Consider the following 22,421-nt stretch of genomic DNA (forward strand, 5'->3'; position numbering starts at 1 on the left):
TTCGTTTCATTTCATTTCCCAACATCTTCACACTTGGTTTTGACTTTGGAAGAGTAGATAAGTTCAAGCGGTTTATTGATTGGTCAAAAGTACAAAATCACTTCATAAAGATAAGGGTGGAACCTCTCACAAGACCCTGCTAATGCCAAAACTTTTTTTTTCTGTCTGGGAATATTCCCACTCTTCATCTGACAAACTGTTACTTGCATAACATATTACTCGGTTCTCGCCATTCCAACTCAAATCCCCCATCATACAGGAATTGTAGGAAAACTTATTGTAAAATAAACGATAAAGGAGTGACTGATCTTTTAAGAGGCATTATGGGAGATTAGATAAAGAGTTGACAGTCCTATAATATACGATCGTTAAAAAATAGATAACGTAAATAGAATATGCTCCACTCTGAACAAAGATTTTAGTTTTTGAATTTTCGGCTAGCCTCAATCATCATTACTAAAGTCGGTTCAATAAAAACTAAAGTTTCGATTATCCATTTTACATTAATTATTTTTCAAAAAATGTATTCCAATTCGCTGAATATCGCAGGCTAGCGATGTCATCGAGAGTTGATTATGGTCTGGATATGTTAATTAATGTCTAATTAATAATTTAGATAACATTTCAGGCCTAAAGAAAGACCTGCAATAGATAACATAAGTAGAATATGCTAAATTAGCTTTTGAATGTTAGGCTAACCTCGATCATCATTACTAAAGTCAGTACCATAAAATAAAATAAAAAGTCTTGATTATCCATTTTTACACTTAATCATCCTTCACAAAATGTATTCCAATCTGCTAAATACCGCACGCTAGCAATGGCATCAAGAGTTGGTTATGGTCTGGATAAGTTTATTAATGTCCAACTGAAAATTTAAATAACACAGTTCATCGCGTGCATTTTGCATACCGATAGTTCATTGGCCAATCACGCTATTTTACTGACATTTCGCCTAATAGTTTGGATGCAGCTATGGCGGGTGTGGCGCCAGGCAGGGTAAGCTTACTCTCCCGGACACCTGTTACCACTGTTTGTCGTGTAATTTGTACACGAGGAGCAGTCCATTTGCTGATTACACTATTTTTCTTGAATATACTATTTTGCCTATAACGTTTTTTAGGACTTCGAATTCTGTCTTATGGTTTGGATTGTTCGTACTTGGTTTTATTTTATAGTATTACATTACACCTAATATTGAAATATTCCGGCAAAATATGACCGCCATTATGATTATTGTGGTCAGATTGGAACACGTATTGTTCGGAACATATTTTTTTATATCTGTATTAGGTGACCTGTAAACCTATGTTTCAATATATTACACACCTATATAGGGGACGTAATGAATATCCAGTGACAGAAGAACACAATCTTGATTGTACAGTGAGATAAGAATATCATTCTTGATTATCCAGTGAGAAAGGAACACATTCTTGATTGTCCAGAATGAGGAAGAAAGAGGTTTTAGTTTTACAGGACACAAACTAGTTAATTTCTGGACAAAGACGAAGTATGGTTTAATTTTATTTTAATCATTTGCTTGAATGTAGGGGTAATTAGCACTGGGAGGAAACCGGTTTGTTGAAAAGTTAAATTGTTTAAAGTTACAATTTCATATTTTCTAAGAAAGTCAAAACATAATTATTTTTATGTCTTTTGCTCAATAGGTTGTCAACTCACTATTATACGATCTTTCTCACACTTAAAAATCTTCACACTGGAAATAATAACACAATTACCTCCGAATTACCTCCCTTGTTTTCTATTCCCCACCATGGAATAGCTATCTTCAAACGTTTGAATTTGAAAATGATATTTTTGCCAATTTCTCAACTGGCATAGGATTATTCTTTAACAAGGTAGGACTGTTTATAGATACCATCTATTTTAGGGCTTTATTTTAATACATTTTAAAAATATAACTTAAAAAATATGAAATTGTAACTTTAAAGGAGGTACATGTAACTTTAGACGATGTGCCACGGTGGCTCAGTGAGTAAAATGTTGGCTCGCTAACCTGTAAATCCTGCCCAGTCAGAGCAGAACAGTAGGACATTAAACCCCATTTCATTTCATTTCGATCCCTGCATGGTTCCCCCTTGTCAGTGTTGCAGGACAGAGGGCCTGACAAGGAAAAAAACGTATGGGACAAAAAATCAAGGTCCTGTGAACACATTTGCACATAAAAGATCCCTTGGCAGTTAGAATTTAATAGAAGAGTAGGCTGTGGCAAAAATTCACCCATAGTCACTGTATGGTGCATTCCTGTTGGAGCAGAACAGTACGACATTAAAACACATTTCATTTCAGTTGTGAAAGAATAATGATTTTATTAATTTAGTAACTAAATAATACATAGTTATGGTAAACAGCTGACAAAATTTCCCCCCATAGTACACCGCAGGGTTGATATTTCAAAATTTTTCTTTTCAGGCATTTTTACCAAGAAGATGGATTCAGACCACAATTAAAAATCATGTGTCTACAAAATTTTCAAAATCATACGTAATAAAAAAACAACAATCTATAAATTAATTTTTTTATTTTTTTCAGGTAAGTTCCATATGATCATTTATTCAACACCAACAACAGAAGGACACAATACAGATCAATATGTTATTTTACTGTAGATCTAGCTGACCCTCATACAATAAAGGATTTTAAGTTCATTTCCAGTTTAAGTAGTGAGGCGGTTTGTTAATTTGGTTTCTTTATTAAATTCTGTTTAGAAAAGCCCCTTTCACAGTCCACACTGGAGACCTGCAAAACGTATCTGATCTACATCTGCGAAATACAATTTAGAAATTGATCCGACAACGCAGAACGGACACATTTCTCAAGGAAAATACTAAAAATGTGGATAGGGGTTGGTACTAGGGAAATCTGTCTTCTATATTCCTGGTCGGACATGTTAGTCCCGAAATGACCTAGTTTGTGTCGAGTGGACATTTAACCCCATTTCTCTCGCCTCTGCTACTGTTTTGATACATCACTGTAGACTGCAGATTATAACATATTGTCTCTACTACGTGTTTAGATGTGTCTATGTAGATTACATATTATAAGATATTGTCTCTACTATGCGTTCTGATGTGTCTCTGTAGACTACATATTATAACATATTGTCTCAACTATGTGTTTTGATGTGTCTCTGTAGACTACAGATTATAACATACATGTATTGTCTCAGCGTTCTGATGTGTCTCTGTAGATTACATATTATAAGATATTGTCTCTAAAATGCATTCTGATGTGTCTCTGTAGATTACATATTATAACATATTGTCTCTACTATGTGTTTTGATGTGTCTCTGTAGACTACGGTTATCTAAAAATCCTTTATCACAAACACCACATCTATATGGTTTATCCCCAGTATGAATTCTAATATGTTTCTTCAAATAGTCGCTGTTTGTAAATGATTTATCACAGACATCACATTTATAAGGTCTCTCTGCCGTATGGGTTGAGATATGCCGCTGTAGATTACGTCGACTGGGAAATGATTTACTACAAACACCACATTCAAAAAGTTTGGATGGTCTTTCTCCCGTGTGAGTCTTTATGTGGGATTGTAGATGAGAACTTTGGCTGAACAATTTACCACAAACATCACAATTAAACGGCTTCTCACCAGAATGGATTCTCATGTGACTCTGTACATTGCGACTATCTAAAAATGATTTACTACAAACACCACATTTGTAACGTTTATCGCCTGTATGGGTTCGCTTGTGCTGCTGTAAATAACTCTTTTGTGCAAATGATTTACCACAAACATCACATTTATAAGGTTTATCGCCTGTATGAATCTGCATGTGATTTTTCAGTTTATTACTTACGATAAATGATTTACTACAAACTCCACATTTAAAGCATTTTTCGCCTGTGTGGGTTCTTTTGTGTACGATAAGATGACTACTTTCGCGATATGATTTATCACAAACATCACATTTATATGGCTTCTCACCCGTATGCGTTCTCTTATGTTCTCTTAGATGACCACTCATGTTGAAAGATTTACTACAAACATCACATTTATATGGCTTCTGGCCCGTATGAATTCTTATGTGTATTTGAAGATAAGAACTTGAATGAAAGGATTGTTCACAAATCTTACATGTGAAGGGTTTTATTCCAGTATGACTTCTTTTGTGTCTCTCGAGGCGAAATCTGTTCACAAATGATTTGCAGCAAATATCACAACTGTAAAGTTTTTCTTCCGAGTGAATTTTCAAGTGTTTTTTAAGTTCAGATTGGTTAATAAATGGCTTACTACATAGATTGCATAATATACTCTCTGCAGAAGAACCTGTTTCTTGTTGTACCTTAGTTTCATTATACTGGTTAAAACTTGTCTCCCAATTTTTACCATGTTGTAAAACAGGCTCCTCTTCTGTATGATGTTTTCCACAGTGTTTTTCTAAATCAGTATCTAATTCAAATTTCTCATCACACAAATTACACTGATGCAATGTTTCAATATCATCAGTTTTCTCTTCTTTAACATGACAATATTCATCAACATCATCAGATATCTCTTGTTTAATATGACAATATTCATTTATTTTCTCATCTTTAACGCGACAATGTTCATCTACATCATCAGTTTTCTCTTCTTTAACATGTATTTTATTATGTTTTTCTAAATCATCATATTGTTGAAAAATCTCATCACATACAACACACTGATGAAAGGTTTTTAAATCATTGGTCTCCTGTAATATATAAATGTTAAAACATCATTAGTGTCATCTAATATATAACCATTATATGAACAGTAGGATCCAGTTTTCTCCGGCCCCGATGCTCTCACTTACTGCTAAAAAACCCTATGCGCATGGTATTGAAATAAAATTGAAAAATTATGTTAGTTCTGAATTGACCTACACATGTAGTTTATGTCTAGTGGGCATTAAACTCTCTCTCTCTCTCTCTCATCGCTATTGAAGAAAACATCTACTATCTTTGAGCAACTACGTTTTCAAACAAATAAAAAAACAATCAGCCTTACCCCACTATGGAAAATGATGATCAGGATCCGTAATACAGATATGTATATATTATGTGCATGCACGGAGTCAATTTTACAAAATTGGATTTTTGCACAAGACATAACTTACCCATTGATGGCCTGTATTTGGAGAGAAAGAGAGAGAGAGAGAGAGAAATGGGGTTTAATGTCAGTGGTCCACTCAACACAAAATAGGTCATTTCGGGACTAACATGTGGTTTTAATTTTATTTCAATAATTCGCTTGCGCGTAGGGATCTTTAGCAGTGGGAGGAAACCGGAGGACCCGGAGAAAACCCACGAGGTTGGACAGGCGACCCTACTCCTTGTCACGTACAACCAGAGATTCAAAACCACGCCAGTTGACTCAATGACAGGCCTTATGATACAGCACGCATGTGCTAACCATTCGGCCATCCAACCCCCCACCTGTATTTGGACATTGGATATTGTGTAGTTGTGTTGTTTTATTGGGAGTTTCTGTATCTAATGATCAGTTTCAAACCAATTGATGTCTAACTAATTGTAGTGCATCACATTGTCACACAAACCAACTCACCATTTTTCTGTATTTGTAGGCTGTATATTTATACGCTATAGCTGGCCTGGGTGACGATTGTTTATAGTTCAGACTGTATATTTATAGTTGGTCTTGGTGACGACTGTTAATCCGGTTTATCTGATATGGTTATAACGTCACATCAAGACTGCAAAGATGGAAATTATTTGGATTAGAAATAATGAATATATCGACAAGTGAATACATACTTTAGTTACCCAAAAATCAACTAAATCGCGCCGGATCCCCTTGTAGATAAGACAAATTAGATTTGATATTATTTCGGCACCCCGCCATTTCGGACTCAGTTTGACAACTTTTCGGACTCTGTCTGGTGGCATTTCGGACTCCGGTTTCGGACTGTTGAAAATTTGTGTGATATATTTAATTATTAGTAAAAGTGGTTTTTTTTTTGTTTTATGTGAGGCTTATAATATAGTTGCCTTTTGTTTTATAAGGATGTAAACGGTTACTCGGTTGACCGGTTACGGTTCGGTTCTGCAACCAGACCGGTTCGATATTCCTGTGACCGTTATTCGTTCTATATAACAATGTCAGTGTATATCGACCTAGTAGTAAACTAGCATTAGCCCAGGCTCTCTTGTTCATATTACACGTTGATACAAAAATTTCCCGGTAATAAAACGGTCGTATTCGCTGCTCGAAAACGTAGTAGAAAAATTATGCCGTAAACAAAGTATCTTTCGTCCCTCTGGCATGTGGCCAAATGGTATAATCTTTTCGTCATTTCATTGGCTCGATGGGGTCACATGTTCAGTCACGTGTGGTAAACATACAAATTTTATAGTATTAGCTTTTAATACGGCAATATTTATAAATATAAATTATGTAAGTTATAATAATGTTTTGACCGTGATCTAAGACTCTCCAGAAAAGAGCGACTTATTGCGTTGTATCTTCGGGCTGGGTAATCTTGACTACAGGTTGACTATTAAATGCGTATGAAAATGAAAGTAATGCCGTGCGCGTGAATAAAGACGTCGAATTAAATATTTTATTAATGGATTACATTATAACATTGCACATTGAGATGGAGGTAGGTGGGGCCATAGAATATTCCTATATTTATAACGGGTCGAACACTAATAATATTGTATCAATTTTCCGATCTGTCACACAACGGCATGTGCTACTGGGCGAGTGACGACCACGTGAGACCATGACCTTTTTGACTGTTAGACGACGCAATGTTTCCTTCCGAGAAATTTGAATGAAAAACAAAATAAGCTGCAATAAATAAACTCTTCTTATATTCAAAACGAAGTTAAACAGTGTGAAAAAGTAAACTTTAATCCTGCGTACGGTCCGGCGATTAATAACTCCGCAACTAAAAAGTGAATCGGTTGACCGGTCACGGTCGGTTTTTTGCCCATCGGTTAACCGGTTCAATTTTTTTTGACTCGTTACATCCTTATTGTTTTATATCATGAAATTAAACTATGTCGTGTGGATGTGTCAACCAATGCCTTGTGGATAACTAAACCACGAGTTTTGATATTTGTGGACGACTAAAACCAGACTTTTTGTGTACGAGTGAACTGGCATTCCTCAGGATGACGTCTGGCGTTTTAAAACACGAGATAACACGTAGTAATGCGGCTTGGAAAATGGGAGAATACGTACCGATATTAGCTTTTAACTAACACAGATCCATGTTCAGACTACCACCTACACGTAGCCCACTGTTTAATTAGAAAATTGATCTGAAAGAAAAAACATTCAATGAAAATTCCGTCCTTTCTTCTATGTTTTGCGAGTATGGTCAGTTCATTTCCGGCGAAGCACAGAAATTGTTGTATACTGATTTGAGACCTAGATCTACCAAACACGAAAAACTCACAATCAACGGTTTGGGTAGTCAATATCAGTTTGTACTAATTCTTTCTACATCATTTTTGGGTTCAATTGTGTACCTCACATTTCCCCCCCCCCCCCAAAAAAAAAAAAATAAATAAAGTAATGATAGTATCTTGCTTTGAGACAGACCACCAAACACGATAAACTCACAATGTACGGGTCTTTTTCTACAGCAGTTTTTGTTCATTTTTTTATGCTATATATTTCACAAAAATATAGAGTTGGTTGTATATTGATTTGAAACTTAGACCATCAAACACGTAACCTCACAATGAACTAATTAACAACAGAATGGTCAAAATTAATCCGATTGCTGCTCTTCACTGATCATGCGACAGGGGCATGAAAGATGTCTTCAAGACCTCAAGCTCACAATTTAGGCAACTCTCAGCAGTTTCAAACCAACCACTCACTTTTTTTATTCACCACTGGTTAAATAGACAAGCCCCCCCTCCCCTTCTAAGGCTACTTTTAAACTTATCCCCGCCCACCCTTAGTTCCTTACACCGTTCCTGATCGTCCCTATTGCAAGATAAAAATTATACGTTCTACCACCACCTATGTTTAAGGCTAAATTGGAATCCTTACCTTCTATTTTTCAATGTGATCCTTCTTTATTCTCCAAAAGGAATAATTTCTCACCAAATTTGGCACTAATTTATTATAATTCACTGTTCAAGTAGAATTTTGCAATTAAAAATCATAAAGATAATATGCTTTCCATATGGGGAAGGGCGTTTCATGAAATGAAATGGGGTTTAACGTCCTACTGTTCTGCTCCGACCGGGATAATGAAGTGTCTTACCTACCTACTTAGCCACCGTGACCCCCAAGGCGTTTCATAATGGCGGACCAACTTAAACGGAATGACCCGTTCAGCACCAGCATATCATAATTTTTGAGTTACTCGGGTGTTCTTTGGATCCACGTCTCAAAACAATATTCAACTATCATCTTCAATGTACCGGAAATGGACATAGAACAATTGCGAACGATTTGTCTCACTCGGCAAACCTCGGTAGGGTTCTGGAATCTGTTGAGGTTTGCCGAGTGCGATTTGTCTTTCTTTCCATGGGATTGAACCAATACAAAATTAAAAACACAAACCGCGTATCGTGAAAAATTGATGGAGAATCGTTAGAAAATGTATCTGAAGCAGTGTTATTAGAACTTACTGTTGACCAAAATTTAGATCGGTACGATAAAAAAAACAAAGTCTCGATTATCCACTTTTACGAGTATTAGCCTATATTAAGTATTTATTTTAAAAAGAAATGTATTCCAATCCGCAAAATATCGCAGGCTAGCGATGGCATCGAGAGTTGATTATGGTCTGGATAAGTTAATTAATGTCTTATTAATAATTTAGACAAAATTTCAGGCCTAAAGAAAGACCTGCAGATTTAGCTCTTGCATGATGTATGTTTAATGCATGGAACGTCTTAAAAATAAGTTCTGTCTAACATTCGTTCGTTCGTTTCTAGAGTTTTACGTCCACTTCCACCTAAGGTGATACTATGATACCTAAGGTGATATCGTAGACAAATCTGTCTAACAAATACCAATTATAATACATTTCATATTGTGATGCATTATGGGAGTTACCATGCAACAACTAGATACAAGTATAAGACATTTCCCATTGTGATGCATTACAATATATAATTTGAAACTGATAAGATAAAATTTTATATAATATGAGTGGTGTCACTTTAGATATTGTTATCATGAAATAAATCTAAATGTCATATATCACCTAATTTGTAATCCTCTTTTATTGATGACATGGTAATGAATTCTAAAAAGACAAAAGCCATGCTAATAGCTTCAAAACACCAAACAAACACAAACAACTTATTAAAGATTAGTGGAGAATCATTAGAAAAAGTATCTGAAGCAGTGTTATTAGGACTTGCCGTTAACCAAAATTTAGATTGAAATCTCCAAAATAGCAAAATTTCCAAAATCATATCCTCCAAAATCTACCTCCCGACAAAGTTGAAACCTTAAGGACAACATCTAAGAATTTTATTTTTCAACGCCTATATTTCACCATACTTTGATTACTGTACCACAGTTTGAGGTAATGCCAATAAATGTAAACTAGAGATTCTGTATAAACTTAAAAAATGTGGGCCAAGGAGCATTTTGGATAAAAAAAAAAACCCGATTCACATTCGGCACCTTTATTTGAATCTCTAATTTGGCTCACAATCAAACAACGCATTCCATACAACCAAGGAATGCTCACCTTCAAAATTCTAAAGCCCCATTTACTCTTGACCCCAATAAGTGTGCTGTTCTCGGCACGAAACCAAGACACGATAAATTTCAAGAAATGGACCTGTTTACATTACTCTAAAATAACCGGCCTCGGAACCATGCCAGACACGGCCAAATGTGGAACTCTTCACACAAAAGTTAATTTCAGTCCCTGTGCAAATTACCCAGATGAAAAGAATTATGGCGGTAAATTTAGTTTGGGCAGCCATTTTGACAGAACTGTCAAAGTGCGAGGGAAAAAAGGTGAAGGTTCTTTTGCCGCATGTGCAGTAATCCGTACTGAGAACCGTTCTCAGACCGGATAGCATTTACACTACGAAAATTAATCTTGCTGTGCCTGGCACCATGCCGAGACCACCCCACTTCAGTGCGCCAAAATGGCACTGTACACAATACGACACGCTTCTGTTTGACCCGTTGACACTACTTAAAATTTGTAATGTGAAGGGGGTTTATGAGACAATTAATTACCATCATATTTATATAACACATACTGTGAAAATTCTAAATTGACCAAAACTACCATGACATTGAGATCATAAAGTCAATTTATTAGCAATCCAAAAAAGTAAGGAAAGGGCAATGACAAGAACATTCCAAAATACATATACATGTACCACTTCTTTATTCTGGATTTCACTACCTCAAACTGTGAAACATGCGTCTTCACGTTTTATCTTCAAAAAGGAGTTAATAAAACATGTCAAATCTTTTTAACCCTTGTTAATTGAATTTAACAGTGGTAATTGATATGCCCATACTGGATTTAAGGGTTGAATTACTTATAGACTCTAATTATAGGTGATCCCTTTTGGAATTCAGTTCCGGAGATGTTTTGTCTTCCCCTTGTAAGAGCATTTGGGAAATTTATGGGAATTACCCCTGAAAAGTCCAGTTCTGTTCCACATTTCTTTATGAAATTAGTGATGACACAATTACCAACTGACATACATCAAGTCAATACATTTTTTTTTCATGAATATGTTAAAATAATATATTGTTTTGCCTTTTTTCAGGATATACTGGTTGGAATCAAAGGCAGCTTGCTTCAACCAATGGAATTGTTACTTCGCCTTGGACTTCTAATGTTGTGATTTCCTAATTAAATCAAACTACAACCGTTTCTCAGGTTTGACATGGAACTTCTATTCTTCTAAACAAGACAAAATAGCAATCAGTTCTCTAAATGTGAGATAGGTAGTGTCCCAATCTGATTAAAATACAGATCTATATTTCGTTTCGTTTTTTTTATACTTTCGATGGCCTACACTACATGAAGATCTGACCGGTTCTAGTGGAAGGGGGGATCACGGTGGCTAAGTGGGTAAGATGCTGGTTCGCTAGCCTGGAGGTCGGATGTTCGATCCCCCTTGTTAGTGATGTAGGAACGAGGGCCTGACAAGGACAGCTGTCTAGTCGTTCGGAAGGTACGAAAAACCGAGGTCCCGTGTACACATATGCATGCACGTAAAAGATCCCTTGACAGTTGGAATTCGATATAAGAGTAGGCCGCGTAGTGCAACTGTCCGGGCAAAATTTCCCTCATAGCCCACTGTATGTCGTATGCCCGTCGTCACTAGCCCAGTTCGAAGCAGAACAGTAGGACGTTAAACCCATTTCATTTCATTTCTAGTGGAAAGTCGCGTCAGGGGTCGTACCAGCTGTTTTTGACCCTTTGTGATGTCAGACATTGATTAATCAATCAGCGTTGACATTACTAATGGTTTACACACAGTTCCGTGCATTGCATGCCAAGAAATCGCCGTAACAGGCTGTTTCATTGGCTAATTCCTCACTTCAACCAGAATGTATATTATATAACAACTCTTCCAGATCCTAGTGTTGTGAAGACATGTAAAACGAAATTTTGAACTAGAAAAAACGAAACGAAATAGGATCTGTGTTTTAATCATATTGGGTAGTGTCCCAACTGGAGTGTGCTATGAGAGAAACTTTGGCCGTACAGCAGCATTACGGCTACTCTTACTTCAAATTTCAATTGGCAAGGGTTCTTTTATGTGTAGGGGGGTTGGATGGCTGAATGGTTAGCGTGCGCGCGGTGTATCATAAAGTCTGTCATTGAGTTGACTGGCGTGGTTTCGAATCCCCGGTTGTACGTGACAAGGAGTAGGGTCGCCTGTCCAACCTTGTGGGTTTTCTCCGGGTCCTCCGGTTTCCTCCCACTGCTAAAGACCCCTATGCGCAAGCGAATTATTGAAATAAAATTAAACCATATGTTAATGTTAGTCCCAAAATGACCTAGTTGTGTCGAGTGGATGTTAAACCCCATTTCTCCCTTTCCTTTTATGTGTACACAGGACCTATACTTTCTCCCTTGCTAGGCCCTCTGCACTGCATCATTGATAAGGGGGGAACCACACCAGAAAATGTAGATGGACTTTCTCGGCAAATACCAGGATTGTACATGCAACATCCAAGTTAATGATCCAGCATATTACTCACTCTCACTGGATCATGACAGCTTAAATTAAGAATCGCATGACTTTAATTATTATTATATCTTGCGTCTGTTTGCATCGTCTTGTTGCTTTATTGGTTTTATTCACAAAAATGAAACTAGAAGCCAAGTTTTATTTATCTATTTATTTATTTACAGGAAAGAAAATCACATATGTAAATAACAGATTAGACAAGGGTAAACTGTTGAAATACTGTTAAACATGATGGATTTGGATTTGGAAAAGCTGAGGTTTGTTGCTGTTTTGGGGGTTTTTTTTGGTTGTATGGCCTAATATTAAATTGCAATTAGGCACATTATGAATGCCCTGTATATGTGTCTGGGAATCCTTACCAAAGTAAGCATGCAGGTGAATCTACACAAAATATCTGTGGTTCTATGTACATGTAGCATTGCAATGCCGTACCATACAAACACAAATGTTTTCTCCAAGTGCATACCTTGATTGCAATACTGTACTGTCCATTAATTTAAGAACGACCCCTACATGTATTAACCCATTTTTGACAATAGCGTATCAGCTCGCACGCGTTGACTCAGGGTAGCGAATCAACTCGCGTACCCATCATGCTTGGCAATGTCATTTAGGAGATAAACACCGACTGTTTAGAATTTAGAGGACTGTTATTGTCCATTTGATACCGCTTAAATCATTAGTGGCCAAGATATTATCTTTCAAATACACTCACTAACTTTGTTTTTTTGTGTTTCAGGTGTGTGTTTCAATAAGGCCGTGTTGAATTGATTCCTTGTTTCTCCTGCCACCACTCTGGCAATCATGTGCGGTAGTGCGGTAAACACAACACAAAGTGGGTTTCAAAACACAAAGTGGTCTGGCATAATACCTATATAGTCTGAGGGTTGTGTACCATTTTTAATAATATTATAAATAATCTAGTTATATTATTGGTTAGAATAAAAACACAGATAATATTTAATTAAATAAATTTAATAACAAACTAAAATTTGGTAACAAGTGGCTTCTTTGTTTAACTTTTTAAAAAATGAAATAACCATATTTTGATATAAATTTTCCGTATTCTTGTGTTAAAATACAATGGAAACATTCCAGTTATGATTTGATTCGCTTGTTGAGTTCTAGATGGTTTCGATAATATCATCGAACGTGAAAGTGCTGGGAATAACCACCAAAGTCGAGTCGAGATAAGTAAATTCGCGTACCGGTCGGCCTAATTTATTTATTGATGTTCAAGGAAATAATAGTGGTCCCGTTTGTTCGTTCGTTTGTTAAACTCAAGAAACGAGCGAACGGGGCCACTATTATTTCCTTGAACATCAATAAATTAGGCCGACCGGTACGCGAATTTACCTATGTCCCGGCATAGCTCACCATTTTGTAAGGCGTGCGTTATTTATTACACAAGATATGATTGAGTAATACTTGAATAATAATGACATGAGTTATAATTTTAGCCAATGAAAAAATTGATTATTCAGGTTCGCGGTTGAATATTAGCGATTGTCTTACAGTTTATAATATGCTTTCTCATTAGCCGAAATGACTGCTACACGCGCCATTTTGCGGAATTCATCCAATCATATACAGTGTAACTTATTCCATAGCATGCGGGCCCCTACATGTGTATTATCAACCGGATCCATTCACTTGATTTGATATTTGTTTATTCGGTGCAATGCCTATTTTCTGTCTTGTCCGCAGGTTTATCTTGTAGATTTTTGTTTTGCGTGTAGTGCGGCCCCCTGCACTTACTTATTTCGTTCGTAACGAGGAATAAACAACGAGAATTGACTTCTGATGTTTGGTAGAATTTTATTTAGATGTTATTAACGTAATTTTTTGAATATTTTTTTTGGTGTTAAAAACGTAAGCGCACGATTTTCGGGGTCCTCGACCTAAGCGCGCGGGCGAGGAGAAACAAGGAATCAATTCAACACGGCCTAAGCCAATGGTTGAATTTCATTGTTGATGACATACAAGAAAAAATTCATGAAGATTTCCTAGAATAATGTTTTGAGGTGTAGAATTTTTGGCCACTGCAAACAGAGTCTAGCACCCAGAAAATATTCATTCGCAGTGAGTCGACCAGGAAATTTAGAGGACTGTTATACTCATTCGACGCCACTTTTCGACCAATCAGAATCCAAGAAATTTCCATTTTGGGCTACAATAGCGAGCAAAAGCGCAAAATAAATCAACTGATATAAAAAACATGGGGATGATAGTCAATACTGACAATTTTTACACAAGTCCAGCTCTTTTCAAGGAACGACTAGAAGACGGAATAAAAGCACGGGGCACATGCTGAATGAATAGAAAACACTGGCCAGCAGAGGTCACCAAAAAATCAGTAAAAAAAGAAGGAGACAGTGTAATTGTCCAAGATACCGCTTAAATCATTAGTGGCCAAGATATTATCTTTCAAATACACTCACTAACTTTGTTTTTTTGTGTTTCAGGTGTGTGTTTCAATAAGCCAATGGTTGAATTTCATTGTTGATGACATACAAGAAAAAATTCATGAAGATTTCCTAGAATAATGTTTTGAGGTGTAGAATTTTTGGCCACTGCAAACAGAGTCTAGCACCCAGAAAATATTCATTCGCAGTGAGTCGACCAGGAAATTTAGAGGACTGTTATACTCATTCGACGCCACTTTTCGACCAATCAGAATCCAAGAAATTTCCATTTTGGGCTACAATAGCGAGCAAAAGCGCAAAATAAATCAACTGATATAAAAAACATGGGGATGATAGTCAATACTGACAATTTTTACACAAGTCCAGCTCTTTTCAAGGAACGACTAGAAGACGGAATAAAAGCACGGGGCACATGCTGAATGAATAGAAAACACTGGCCAGCAGAGGTCACCAAAAAATCAGTAAAAAAACAAGGAGACAGTGTAATTGTCCAAGATGGTCAGATGACAGCAGGAGTGTGGAAGGACAAAAGGGTCGTGCCTTTTGTTTCGACAGTCGACGACCCGACACATAATGTTGAAGGTAGCAGACGAAAAAAAGATGGCAGTTTAAGAACAATAAGTGAGTACAATAAATACATGGGTGGGGTTGATCGCGCTGATCAACTCTGTATGGAATACCCCAACTATCGAATGTGTAGAAGATGGTGGGTGTACATCTTTTATTTCCTATTAGACGTCAGCATCTCTAATGGTTTTATTTTATATAAAGAATCGAAGAATCATAGCAATGGAAATTCAAAAGATTTGTTGACATTTAGGATTTATTTAGCGAAACAACTCCTTGATAAAGGAACAGCGGCATCAAGAAAACGAAAACGTTTGATTATTCTGATAAAAAATTCTTTGGATTATTCTCATGTGTTTTTATAACTATAAACTCAGTGCTTTTATAACTTTTATGATTATCAGGCCATATCACAAGCGTTGAACTTTTCAAATTTGTTAGAACTCATCATTCTATGGATTATTCTCATTCTGCTAAAATGTGTGTTATTCTATGGATTATTCTGATAAAAAATTATCTGGATTATTCTCATGTGTTTTTATAACTATAAAGTCAGTACTTTTATAACTTTTATGATTATCAAAACAGCGCTTTTATGAATTTTATTACAGTGCTTTTAACTTTTAAAACTTTTATAATTATCAAAACAGTAGTCCCGAAATGACCTAGTTTGTGTCGAGTGGACGTTAAACCCCATTTCTCTCTCTCTCGCTTTTATAACAAATCAGTGCTTTTATAATTATCAAAACAGTGCTTTTATAACTATCAAATCAGTGCTTTTATAACTATCAAATCAGTGCTTTTATAACTATCAAATTTATCAAATCAATGCTTTTATAACTATCAAATCAGTGGTTATGTTAAAGAATGTTATTACAATGATTTATTGTTAGGGAAAGTGTAAATATTTATGTAGGTATGTGTTATGTGATATTGATAATGTGTGTATGAATCTGAGTAATTATTCAAGTCTAAATGTTATTTTTTTTGTAAGTACTGTTATAGATGTATTTTTTTTTTATATTATTCTTCTTTTGTGCTATTCTAACCTGTTGATTTCTTGGATACAATGACTATTTTTTAGCTCAACAGACAATTAAATGTGATTTTTATTGCTGTAAATCACACTTTACATGATTAAATTTCATATCATTCTATAGTGCTACATATCCTCTACATTTTTGTAATAAAGTATTTTTTTGTATAAAGAATAGTTTTTTAGTTATTTGCAATTGTGACAAGGGTATAAAGATTAACAATAATCCACTAATTAGCTTAGGAATTGGAGCCTGCTGAGTTAATGAGCTCTAAGATTAGGAGGCTAATCTCTTTAATTGGCTCTAGGGTTAAATGGGTTAACCGTGATGTCTGTTGTAAACTGATAAATGTTTATTTATTGAAAATAACAATTAAATATGAAATTAATCAAAGCAGAACAAATATTTTGTACGGGATTACGTTCCTTGATTAGTTGGTAAGATAATAATGTGATGTCAAAATCCTGGGATCTCCTAGTATTTTTATTCTTTACAATGGTTTATTCTCACCAACATTGTTGTTTTATTGTGTTTATGTTATCGTTAAATCTGAAATATCCTAATTAATATATTTTAGGCAACTGTCATCAATAGTAAGGCAAGCTGAGAAAGATGGAAATATACAAGAAGTACTAGAGGCTTTATCAGATGAAGATAAGAAGCTAGCTATATCTATAGCTGCTATTGAAGGATTGTATAAAGTTCTGAAATACATGATAGATCATGGTACTGATGTACATTATGGTGATATACACAACAACAATTTCCTACACATACTTTTATTACAATGTGCAGATAAATTAATGGATGCTGGTGTAGATGTCAACCAACTGAATAAACGTGCAGAGGCACCTATATATACAGCTATTATTAGAGGATCGTATGAAGTTGTGATGTGTATGATAGATCATGGTGCTGATGTGCAGTATGTTGATAGACAGGGAAGCAATCTTCTACACATACTGTTATAATCACACGGTACAGGAAAACACAATTTGTTATTACAGTGTGTAGTTAAATTAATTGATTCAGGCCTGAATTTAGCCATCAAGAGAGAGATAAACTAAGAAAACTCTTATATCTTAGCGGTGCTCAATATGAGGAAATTGTCAAAACATTAAAGTTTGACTTGGAAGATAATGAATATGAACAAAAAGACAATCTTAACTCTTTACGTAGAGAAGCGAAAGAGAGAGAGAGAAATGGGGTTTAACGTCCACTCGACACAAACTAGGTCATTTCGGGACTAACATATGGTTTAATTTTATTTCTATAATTCGCTTGCGCGTAGGGGTCTTTAGCAGTGGGAGGAAACCGGAGGACCCGGAGAAAACCCACAAGGTTGAACAGGCGACCCTACTCCTTGCCACGTACAACCGGGGATTCGAAACCACACCAGTTGACTCAATGACAGGCTTTATGATACAGCGCGCGCGCGCTAACCATTCAGCCATCCAACCCCCCCACGTAGAGAAGCATTCATTAGATTTTGCTGTAATCTTTCTCTCAAGTCCCAGTGTAGGAGAATCATCAGACAGAATCTTGGATTGGGAATAAAGGAGAAGGTCAATGATTTAAGTTTGCCTCAAACATTAAGCAATTTCCTTCTAAAAGATGTTCTTAATCCTTCGGATTACAACAAAGAACATATTGATGATGGTTCAAATGATTTTGATGATGGTTATGATATAGATAAAGATAGAGATGATGATTATAGTCAATATAACTACAAGTATTTTATGCTTGAGACTGATATTGAACAGAAAATAGCATCAGAGAAGACTATTAAATTTCCAAATGGTGATGAAATAGTGGTGGATATTGAAAAACCGTTTCCAACAATCTTTACAGCAGATGATCTAAGTGATATAGACTAATGTGATGATCTCTGTGTTGTAGCAGATTGTCAACATGACAAATGTGATGACCTCTGTGTTATAGCAGATTATCAACAATCAACATGATTAATGTGATGACCTCTGTGTTATAGCAGGTTGTCTACATGATTTGGGGCAATTTGACCTACTCCTCTTGCAGTGCCACGGCCAATTCTTGCAGGGTTGACGTTAACGTCGACGAACACGTCTCCCGATCAAATTAAATGTAACACACTAAAGCAAAGATAGGCTAAACAGTAAATCTTGTGCAAGAACCGATAGGAAAGCAAACATGGATAGGATAAACCAGCAAGCGGCAGTTTTCATCAACCCTTCCTTGAATTGTCAAATTTGACAAAGAACCCCTCCCACATGTATGACGCTATTGCATGTCGCATGTGCAGCTCAGTGGTTCTGTTTGGGGGCGATAAGTTCTTCATCTGTGAACATACTCTCAAAGCATGTCAAGTGTCCATGACTATTAAAATTTATCATATCGCAACCTGCATAGGTATTTGCATTTCAATATCCTCTACTTTTTTTTGAAGAGTATATATCCCTGAGTGAAGTAGTATGGTTTCAAATCCAATGCATGTGGGTGAGAAGGGTCACCTGTCTAGCATCTAACCTTGTGGGGTTTTTTTTGTGTACTCCCTCTGCTAATGAAATATTGAAACAAAATGCAACCATGTGTTAGTCCTGAAATGACCTAGTTTGTGTTGAATACATGTAAAACCCCAAAGAGTCAATGGGGAGAACTAACCATGTTATACTAGTTATGACCGAGTCAGTGCCGGAGAACCGTATATCTTACAATTCAGACTGAGAACAGTGATTGCAGGAAAAATGGAGGCCCAGTGCATGCAGGCAGTTGTTTCCTGTATGAATATATATATATGTAAGGAGGATGAAAAAGATCAGAAAAAAGCTAGCTTGTTTAACATCCTACTGTTTTGCTCCGAACTGAGCTAATGAAAACGGGAATAGGCCATACAGTGTGCTATGAGAGAAATTTTGCCCGGACAGCGGCACTACGGCCTACTCTTATATCAAATTCCAACTGTCGAGGGATCTTTTACGTGCACGTCAATGTGTACACGGGACCTCGGTTTTTCGTCTCATCCGAATGACTAGACAGCTGTCCTTGTCAGGCCCTGCGTCCTGCATCATTGACCAGGGGGAACCACGTCGGAAAATCTGGGTGAACTTTCTCGGCCTATGCAGGGATCGAACACCCGACCTCCAGGCTAGCGAGCCAGCGTCTTACCCACTAAGCCACCGTGACCCCCTTGGGAAGAAAAGGGAAATTGCTTGGCTTCATACGAGTCAAAGTATGGCATAAGTTTTTTTAAGCCCAAAATATCAACTGTCGAGGGATCTTTTACGTGCAAGCCAATGTGTACACGGGACCTCGGTTTTTCATCTCATCCGAATGACTAGACAGCTGTCCTTGTCAGGTCTTGCATCACTGACAAGGGGGAACCACGTCGGAAAATCTGGGTGAACTTTCTCAGCCTATGCAGGGATCGAACACCCGACCTCCAGGCTAGCGAGCCAGCGTCTTACCCACTAAGCCACCGTGACCCCCTTGGGAAGAAAAGGGAAATTGGTTGGCTTCATACGAGTCAAAGTATGGCATAAGTTTTTTTAAGCCCAATATACGAGCGAGCCAGCGTCTTACCCACTAAGTCACCATGGCCCCCTTGGGAAGAAAATGGAAATTGGTTGGCTTCATACGAGTCAAAGTATGGCATAAATTTTTTTAAGCCCAACATACGACCAAAGGCTAAAAAATTAGAGAAAGGGGCGAGGGCCTAAAGGAATGACAGGACCCAAAGAGTATCCCCATGAAGAGAAATTTCTTCTGAATATTCTCACCATCAAAACAAGCACAGACAACGATCGAATAATCCTGGGAAACGTACTCCACAAGCCGCTGTAAATGTCAAGACAAACCAAAGATCTCCTAGAGAGATATGACATTTTCAGAGGTGGTAAAAAGGAACCGACAGTCTAAACCAAATAATGGCGAAGAAAGAAAATGACCATTATTTAGGAATGAGCCAAATCCCGCAGAGAGACAAGTGGAACAGAAAACACAGAGGTAAACAAGGATCCTAAAATCATCAACACAGCATCAACTTTACTTTCAGAAACTGATAAAAAAATTATTGTCTAGGGGGTTTAAATTTACTCCAACACCTAAACAAAACAAAGAACTTCTAAAATCAGAACTATCCAGCTTTTGTCGAAAACTACGATTGGCAGAATATTTTACGGATTTTTAAGATCAAGATAGGAATAGTGTACAGAAAAGTGGATCGGAAAGTCTAGTCCGTAATAAATTACAGTTCACACCCAATCCAGGTAGAGATGTACACTTAGACAATTATATTCATACAATATTAGATCAGGGTATCCAGTCAAAGGCTTGCAAATCAAATCTTATCACCTCAAGAAAGAAGTAGCTTACAGAGACTTTCAAATAATGGGGATTTATCAAAGAAGCCGATAAAAAGGGGTGCTATTGTGTTGATGAACAAACTATAGAATTATTAGGGGATTCTAAATACTATAAATTGTCCAATTTAAATAAGGAACAGAAGGTGAAAAATATAGTAATTAGATTTATAGGCAGTCATAGAGGTGAAATAACAGATAAAGAATATGCTTACATGACCAAATTTTAGCCTAACTATTCATATTTTTATGGATTACCAAAGATTCATAAAAGCAAAGAAGTTCGAAATGCAGTAATGGAACAGAGACAGGAAGTGATTACTATTCCAGACCATACTGATTTGAAATTTAGACCTGTTGTAGGTGGACCAAATACCTCAACACAACGTTTAAGTCATTTTCTAGACATTATTCTCAAACCTCTCTTATGTAACCTACCTAATAAAGCTGAACCAAATAGCGTACTTGTTTTGTTTGATAGCTTGTATAGTAATATTGAAATTGAACTGGGCGTGATCTATACATTTCTGGGTCGATAGATTCCAATCTGAAATACCCACACGTTTCTCCAATACTTTTATCATAAATGTGGGCAAGATATTCATTTCTAATATTTTCTACTTTGATGAACACTATTATGAACAACTTAAAGGCGTGGCGATGAGAACAAACATACGCGACCTTAACGCTAAGCTACCTTGAAGAAATTTGGTACGGTACGCCAATATTGGAGAACATTTAGGCTTGGAATTAAAGTTACAGATTGAACATTCATTTAACCGTTTCTTAGATGATTGTTTTATCATATTTGTTAAGGATAATGTTTTATTAAATGAATTAATCTAATTAATGTATTAAATGCTAAACTCTCTAAATGAAAGTTTAAATTTTATAATAGTAAAAAACTTGAAATCAATTAACTTTTTAGATGTAACGATAACATTATCTGAAAATGGTGACATTACAACGGATCTATATTATAAAATTACTGACACGCACCAGTATTTAGATTTCAAATCATGTCACCCTTCACATACAAAAAGAAACATTCCGTTTAATCTGGCTAGGAGAATTTGTACAATCGTATATTGTGATAAGAAAAAAACACATAAGATTACAAGAATTGAAACAATTCCTTCAAAATCAAAACTATCCTAGTGGTTTAATAGAAAACAAGCCTTAAAAATAGGAAGTTTTAAGAAAACCTTAAGTATTAGGTAAACAAAATAAAATTTTGACTTTAGTTACAACACATAATCCTTCTCAAAAGAACGGGGTATGGACATAATTAGATCACATTTACCACAGTTCTTTAAAAGTGAAAAACTTAAATATATTATGAACAAAACAAATGTGATCAACAGTCTAAAACAACCCCCGAATTTGGTTAAGAAAATAAACCAGCGGCTGCCATGCAGGATACGCCAACATTTTCGAGAGATGGATAGAGAACAAGCTAAAAAGAAAGTGATTTTTCCTACAATCAAAGTCCATAATTCAGGAAATTACAATTTGATATGCGCAAATATCGAAAGGAACCGAGATCTTTGGGTTATAAACTTACATTTCAAGTTTCAACAAAATCAGATCAAAATTGTGACCTCTATAGGGTCCACAACCTTGATATACCATATTTTTACGCTATTTGAGAACGAGGATGGCCATTTTGTCTGTCAGTTTTGGGCCGATTTTCACGAAATTTGAACTCAGCCATCCTTATGGTGTAACGGTGATATAATAATACGTTTTTTTAAATCAGATAAAAATTATGACCTCTATAGGGTCCACAAGCCAAAAAACGCAATTTTTCGTACAATCAGGGGCCATAATTCAGCATCGAAACGTGTGGAGGTGGAAAATTCAAC

General features: G+C 36.2%; 1 protein-coding gene and 1 long non-coding RNA gene across 4 annotated transcripts; one reads left to right on the top strand and one right to left on the bottom strand.

The window, feature by feature from the left end:
• Window positions 1–2,339: 2,339 nt before the first annotated feature.
• On the bottom strand, window positions 2,340–7,451 carry LOC126819511 (zinc finger protein 501). Of its 2 annotated transcripts, none has more exons than XM_050547627.2 (3): window positions 7,220–7,451; window positions 5,576–5,695; window positions 2,340–4,721 (listed from the first exon to the last, which is right to left on the bottom strand). In XM_050547627.2, exons 2-3 carry the CDS (start codon window positions 5,576–5,578, stop codon window positions 3,276–3,278), a joined length of 1,449 nt encoding a protein of 482 aa, XP_050403584.1. In that variant the 5' UTR covers window positions 5,579–5,695; window positions 7,220–7,451; the 3' UTR covers window positions 2,340–3,275. The 2 variants fall into 2 exon arrangements, with proteins under 2 accessions (XP_050403584.1, XP_050403583.1); XM_050547626.2 differs by having other exon boundaries at window positions 5,576–5,723.
• Window positions 7,452–8,295: 844 nt separating this feature from the next.
• LOC126819578 (uncharacterized) lies at window positions 8,296–16,353 on the top strand. 2 transcript variants are annotated; one of them, XR_007679680.2, is made up of 4 exons: window positions 8,296–8,649; window positions 10,753–10,865; window positions 12,354–12,446; window positions 14,655–16,353. It is a non-coding gene; the product is annotated as an uncharacterized LOC126819578 (long non-coding RNA). The 2 variants fall into 2 exon arrangements; XR_008787784.1 differs by lacking the exon at window positions 14,655–16,353 and having other exon boundaries at window positions 12,354–13,273.
• Window positions 16,354–22,421: the final 6,068 nt, after the last annotated feature.

The sequence above is a fragment of the Patella vulgata genome, chromosome 4, assembly GCF_932274485.2.
Source record: "Patella vulgata chromosome 4, xgPatVulg1.2, whole genome shotgun sequence".
In the NCBI taxonomy this organism is placed as follows: Eukaryota; Metazoa; Mollusca; class Gastropoda; family Patellidae; genus Patella; species Patella vulgata.